This window comes from Loa loa (assembly GCF_000183805.2).
Source record: "Loa loa unplaced genomic scaffold supercont3.808, whole genome shotgun sequence".
NCBI classification, from domain to species: domain Eukaryota; kingdom Metazoa; phylum Nematoda; class Chromadorea; order Rhabditida; family Onchocercidae; genus Loa; species Loa loa.
This window is the reverse complement of record NW_018108988.1, coordinates 1-7475: the sequence shown is the minus strand read 5'-3', so window position 1 is coordinate 7475 and position 7475 is coordinate 1. Positions and strand designations below refer to the sequence as shown.

The 7475-nt window shown below is 24.2% G+C and overlaps 2 protein-coding genes across 2 annotated transcripts in view; one reads left to right on the top strand and one right to left on the bottom strand.

Annotated features, from left to right (window-relative positions):
* The window catches only part of LOAG_13272 (hypothetical protein), a 2803-nt gene extending 2464 nt beyond the window's left edge, over window positions 1-339 (bottom strand). Inside the window, exon 1 of the mRNA XM_020448664.1 lies at window positions 251-339. Within this exon, the coding sequence (XP_020301211.1) occupies window positions 251-272 (22 nt within the window). The 5' untranslated portion in view covers window positions 273-339. The remainder of the gene's footprint in view (window positions 1-250) is intronic.
* Window positions 340-1447: 1108 nt separating this feature from the next.
* Window positions 1448-1675, top strand: LOAG_11009 (hypothetical protein; the record flags this gene model as incomplete). Its single annotated transcript, XM_003146532.1, has 1 exon — window positions 1448-1675. A coding segment is annotated over one exon (228 nt), but the record flags the coding sequence as incomplete, so codon positions are not given.
* Window positions 1676-7475: the final 5800 nt, after the last annotated feature.

The window sequence follows — 7475 nt, the reverse complement described above, 5'->3', positions numbered from 1 at the left end:
ATATATATATATATATATATATATATATATATATAGTAGTACGCAACAACTGACCATCCATTTCATCTATCTAATCTGAAAATCAACTTGCTCGGTAAAAGTAATATGCATCGATCGATCGATCGATAGGTTAATCGATCAATTCCACAAATCATTTAAGAATGATCAGTCATTGCTTGTCATGTAACGTACTCTTCGATTGATTATCTAATTAAATAAGTATCAAAAAAGAAAAAAAAATGAATGATACCTGTAAGTATAGCTATTCGCATTGAATACTGCAAATTAATTGTAATTAATTGCCTTTTGATAAACTGTCGATTTATTTTACGGCCATCGTTGAAAACAAACAACGAAAGCAATGTGACAATTTGATGATTCATTTTTAAATTCCTTAATATTTCAATTCTATTAATATTTCCTTCCAATACTAAATAATTGAATAACAAAATGTAAATTATAAAATATAAAGTAATTACTACAATTTATTCATATTTTCAACATTTTGTAAATGATAACGAATGCATTCATTGGCAAAAATTAATAAATAAAAAATTTAATTGTTTTTAATTACCGGTGTTTTCAATTACCTCATATGCATATAAATATACATATAAAAACGTCATTTTCTTCGTTTATATACGCTTACATGACGTGAAGACGTGAAAAAATTTTCTGATTCTTTAAAATTAATATTTATTGTTATTTTTACTTTCATTCATAATTCAATAATTCATGCTATTATTGTTAAATACTATGGATCATCCCTTCATTCAATATTTTTCATTAACTAAATGTAATTATGCCAAATATCAATTGTCCCATAAAGTAAAACTAACATCAAATAAAAGTGAAATGCGAAATTTTTAAGCAAACAAATAAAATAATTGCGAAAATTTCAGTGATATTTAAAGAAATGCAGATTTTTAAAAATTATTTAAACAAAATTGAATTCCTAAAATTTTTATTTAAAAAAAATTCTAACGGATTAAAAATTTTTGGAATTAAAACAATTGGATAAACTCAAATCTTATTTTCCTTCAAAAATATTAACCAAACATACATATTACAATCATCCGTTCAATTATTCTAATCTGTTTCCTGAGTGATAACAGATGTGCTTATTAGATTATGCTAATAGTATAATAATCAAATGGTATTAGGAATAAAATTTAAACTTATTGCGAAACTTTGACACATTTTGCAAAAAAAAGGAAAAAAGGCCGTTAAATTTTAGTTAACATATAAATACATGCGTTCCTTATCCTTTTTTTTACATTAAAAAGATTTTTTTCGAATTTAAAAAAATTAATCTTTGATTTTCTTTTAATGTTAAAATTTGCATATTTCTATATTTCATTTGTAAAGAAAAAATTGATTTAAAATTTAAGAAGTATATATATTCAGTCATTTTATTGAATAAATTAAAAAAAAAAATCAAATAAAAATGTGGTGGTGGTGGGAATATTTTGAACGATGGCGTATTGATATAGCATATCGTTTATTACGTTGTGTTTATAGTCAGAAGGATTTTAAACATCATTGGTATCCACAAATTTTAATTATGCAAATTGATGAAAATCCCGAATGGCTTGTTAATTGTCAAAAATTAATTGCGGTAGCTGAATGGATTAAAGATGGTGCAGCATCAAATATTGTTGCTGTCTTATGCGAGGTGAAATATTTGTTAAATTTATGAAATTTTGCATTTTTTCCTTCTACTAATTATTTTTTTTGGATTATTTGATTTTGATAAATTGATTTAAAAAAATTCGAAAAAAAATTCGATTCGAAAAAAATAGTAAAAAAAAGGACAACTGAATGAATAATAATAAGAAATCGGAAAATGAAGACGATAGCTAGGTAAATAATAACAAAAACTGGTAAAAAGAATGCGATAGCTAGGCAAATAACAATAAGAATTTGGAAAAGGAAAACGGCAGCTAGGTAAAAGAGGAAAGATAGCTAGGCAAATAACAATAAGGATTGAGAAAAGGAAGAGGATAGTTAGACGAATAACACAATAAAAATTAGGGAGAGATAACTAAATGAATTAAATTTTTCATCTCGTTTCTGTCATATATTTATAGTAAAAAAATACAGACAACAATAAGAATTACGAATATTTTGTTTATCGATAATGATGTACAATTAAGATCACATTGCGATCACATTAAGATTGTGATCACAAGTTATCAGAGGTAAGCGAACATTCTAAATAAACATTCGAACATTCTAGGTACATGCAAAAACCGGATAAATTTTTCAGGGACATACACAAGATCCGGATACCGGTGAATATTTACACCTCGTGGAAAATGCAGTAACACAATTGGTTTGGATGATATTATCTTATTGTTGCATAATTTTTGAATATTTAATTTTGTGTTTTTTTTGTTTTTCAAATGCAAAATTTTTAGGATTGTTCTCTTTAAATTTAACATTATTTAGTTAATTTATTAAATTAAATTTTATGATTCTTTAACAAAGTGCTTAATATTTAAATTAAGTTTATTTGTGAAATTTTTTTCTTTTTAAAAAGTTTTTTTAAAAAAAAAACTTTTTAACATTAAAAATCTTCTAAATGTTAAGAAATTTTCATAAAATTTAATTATTTACATCACATCGTTGTTTATTTTTCTTTCTTTCCCCTTCTTATTTTTCTTGTTTTCCTTATTTTTTCCTATTTTTTTTCCTTTTCTATTTCTCTTTCTCTTTTTCTTTTTTTTAAATTCATTTTTGTCACATAAATTTTTTTTTCAACTTCTTGTTCCATTTCTTTAATCCGTTTCATTTTTCTTTTTCGGTTTCAGATCGGTGAATCATGCCTGAATGCGCATCATTTGGTTGTATCATATGAAAATTTAAGTGAATTAAATGAGACCGCTTCAGCAGTAATCCAATGTTCCGGTTTAGGTATCCTGAAGCCGAATACAATTATTATTGATTTTCCAAAATGTGACTCATCGTCCAATTTGTTAGCAATTATTTTTGCTATTTTTTTTTTTTGAAAAACGATAAATTAAATAAACAAATCAAAGAAAAACTGGCCCTGCTTTTTTGATTTGTTTTCCACTTTCTTATTATCAAATGTAATTAAAATTCAAACAAATTTTCAATTAATTCATACAATTTCATTCAAAAAATAAAAATTGAAAAATCAAAAATTTCAATTATTTCTTTCAAAAATACATTAAAATTTAAACGAATTTCCAATCAATTTCCCTATAAAGAATTGAAATTTTAAATCAGCTCATGCATGTTTCGTGTCAAAAAAATTCAAATCCGGAAATGAAATTGAAAATTTTACTCCCGAAGCTAAATTTTTTTCAAAAAAAAAGAATGCTTAAGAATGCATTTTAAAATTAGTTAAAAAAGGAATGGGATCATTAATTAATTAGACTCATTTTAGATAGCAGAAATTAATGAAAGCACATTTGGTGACATTTTCACAGTTTTTCAGTCTTTTTTTTACCAAATGTGGGAAGTTGTAGTGTGAAAATATATAAAAGTTTTTTTATCCCAGTTTAGAAGTATGATTGCCTAAAAGTTGACAAAATAGACGGATGAACGTCACTAGAAATGAATGACAGAATCTTTGACATGATTTAATTTAAAATTGTAAAAAATTTATTGGAAGGAAAGGATCTTATTAATGAGTCTATTGTAATTTGCATTGAACTATCCTAATAATTTTGTTAAGACTGACATAAGCTTTAAATAAAATTTAAACTAACAATAGTCATATTGTGATTGTGATAAGCAAATTTATCAAAATTTCCTAAATAAGCTTACAAATTTATTAAGACCTTAATTTTCATATGTTTTACAATAAACTTTTTTTTCCAGCACAAAATTAATATGCTTGTGACAATAAGCTTGTGATAACTAATATGTTAATATGTTTTTGTCCAATAACAATAAGCAAAGATTATCAAAACGATTATTAAAATTATTGAGAAGATAATTAAAATTATCAAGATTATGAAAACGATTATCCAAATAACAATTATTAAAAAGATAATTAAAATTATCAAGATAAACTATTAAGATCATTTAAAAGTTTCGTTTAAACCAAATAGTCCATAAAAATTAATTGAAATAAAATTAATGAATGTTTACGATCAATAATGTAAATAAATTTAACAAATTGTTAAATTTAATTTAATTATTGCAATGGAAAAATTTTATTGCAATATTTTTTTTTTAGTAGTTTATATGCTGGACAAGGTGAATTGTGGGATAGAATTGCGGCAACAGTGGACAAATGTTTATTAATATGTAAAGGTGATTTATGGAAACCGGTACCATTCAACTTGGCTGTTAGTTTGAATTATTTAAAGTTATTTATAGAATTATTAATTTACTGACAGAACTAATCATTTACTTTTCTAAATAACTTTTCGATATTTTAATTGGTAATCAGATAGTTTGGAGTAATTAATGTATTATAAATGATGACTGATGACAATTAAGTAAGGTTGGAAAATTGATAAAAGTACTTGTTAATGCACTTAATCAATTTTATTGAATTAATCAAGCACCATTTAAACCATCAGTTAAAATTAACTATTGCTTAAATTTGTTTGTGGAAAATTAATCTGTTATCAATAAGGTTACTGATTTAAGAGTTAGAACTTATTACCGATTAATTGCCAGTGATAATATTTATATAGCACAGTAAAGTTAACCAGCAAAAAAAAAAATTATAGTCCACATTGGACTTATGGTGGATTGTGGAAGGCGATGATCTTTTACTATCTTTTATTTATATTATATGTAGAAATTATCGATGGACATTCACGAAGTAATATTTTAAAATTAAAACAAAAAAATTAACACTAAAACAGTTATAGTTTCAATGACCGAATTTATTCAAAACGTGCAAAATGTTAACTTTACATAAATTAATTTCAATCAATTTTTCATTAAAATTATTAAAAGTTGAATAATTGATAATTAATTTTAATAATATATAAAAGCGAAAAATGTTGAATGATTAATAGTAAGTTTTAGTAATGTATAGAAATGATGATAATATATGAAAAATAGAACTTTTTAATAATATAAAATTAATTTCACAAAACTATTTCCATTTAGACTTCGCATATTTGCTGTAATTAAAGAGACAGAATTTGATGCTGTCAAAGATCAAATTTTGAAACGAATTCATCAAGCATCATTGGAAGCTGATACCATAGAATTTCGACCGGTTAATCCCGATGATATTGCATTGTATGGATGTATGAATATTTCATTCATTCCTATCACTTATTCTATTTCATTAATTTATTTTTTTGACAGATTGATTTGCTAATTTACTAATTCATTTTTAGTTCAAATTTAAAGAACAAACTAATTATACTGCATATATTAACTTTACGCTGATATAATTAACAAATAGCAGATAATATGATATCATTAATAATGTTAACGATAGAAAACATTCATTATTAAAATGGTAATTTCATGAAAAATGAAAAATTGAAAATTTAATGGGACAGTGAAAATTAAATTTTCAAATTAAATTTAACTCAATGGCAAATTAATCAAATAAACAATATTTTTTCCCGCTGGCTAATTTTACATATATTTTTAAATGTAATTTTTTTATTTTCCATTTTCAAATTATCCGATCCAAATTATTTTTTGTCTTAAATTACTTCTGATATATATCAAAATTTTAAATGATTTTTTTCATAGAAAATGAAGAGTTGGGAACAGTTTTAAAAATTTCAAATTTTAAATTTTAAAATTATTCCTTCTGTTAACACATAATGAAAATCGTGGAATTTTTGCATTCTAAAGCAGTTGTTATTTCTTCCGGTGAAATGGATTAATTAAAAAATTTTAAGTTATTAAAAGATTTAAAATGAAAAATAATATGAAGAGTATAAATCATGACTTTGTCTCTCTCTCTCTTTTCTTTCTTCTTCCTTCTTCTCCCTCCCTCTCTACTTTTTCAACCTTTCGATAACTAAAATTTTAGCTTTATTAAACTCATGCTTGAAAAAAAAGAAAAAATAAGCAAAGTTTCTTATATTACATCTTTTTGACGAATTCCAAAGTATAATTTTGAAAGTTTTATAGCATTTTTCTTTTCTAAAATTAAAATTGAATTTGTAAACTTATTACAATCATTTTAGCTGCTAAGTTTTCAACTTTTGATCAGAATATATCACAAGAAGAAGGGTCAAAAGGTCGACGAACATATAAGGTAGGTTATTGTTTATCTATGAACCATGTCAAAACAAATTTGCATATATTTGAAAAACAAAAATAGATGAATCGAATCAAAAATGTATGAAATCTCTACAAATGGTTTCAATGAATTTTTGTAATCATTGTATTTCTTCGTTATCCTTAACATTTTCTGAATAACTTTAATTAATTAGAATTATTTTATTACATAGGGTGAACCACTTCTTGGATTAAATGGTTTGATAAGAAGTGAATCGACAAATGCTGATTTAATTATGCTTAATTTACCACGACTACGTGGTGATATGCCAGCATCACGGTTATTGCAAATCCTAGATGCTGTTACGGAACAATTAACACGTGTTGTCATTTTTAGGCCTACCAGTTGATTCCTGAAAGAAATTCAATTTATAAATTCTTGTTTTAATTAAAGTCTTTTTTTAATTGAAATATTTGTATTATGAATAAAGTAATTCCATTTTAAGTTAATAAAACAATTGATCTTCTAGTAATGCATTTCATTTGTAACATTCATATTATTTTATAATTGGCAAATAAATCATTAATTTATTCATAATGTGTCGGTTTACACGTATTATGTTTATTTATATTTCAGTCTTTTATTCATTAATTACAAAAAAAAATTTATTTAGGAAGTAATGTCTAACTTACACGTATCACGTGGATTTTGCATTTCAGTGTTTTGTTTAATCAATGGAATGGGGAAAAAAACGGAAAAAATCTAATCAAAAAGTAATCCTTAATTCATTTTATTCTAATTCAAGAATTTTATCTTATCAAAAATAAAATTTCGAATTAATCGAGCGATACTAAATTCCGCAAAATTATTCTAAGCTTTCTAACTTTTAATTAATCATTGCATAACTGTCCTAAATATTTTATTTCTGCATGGATAACCGATATTTTAGCCTCTAATTTTTCATAATATATCGATATTGTCCCAGTGATAAAATTCAAATTATTGTGATTTTAATTCATTTCCCAGAATTAGTTGTTAAAAAATTTAGCTTAAACGATTTGAAAATTTAACAGTACCTAATTGATCAACCTTTGAGAATGAATAATGCATAGAAGATAAAGATTGCTTAGCAATGTAATGATAAGGGTGACAGAATTGATAAGAAAAAATAGCCTCGTTGACATGTTTGACAACTTTCATAATTTCATTATTTATCTCGTTACGTTTATCTGACATCATGTCATATACGATTTCTTCCGATTTAAATAATATCCTTGATAAAGGAATGATAATA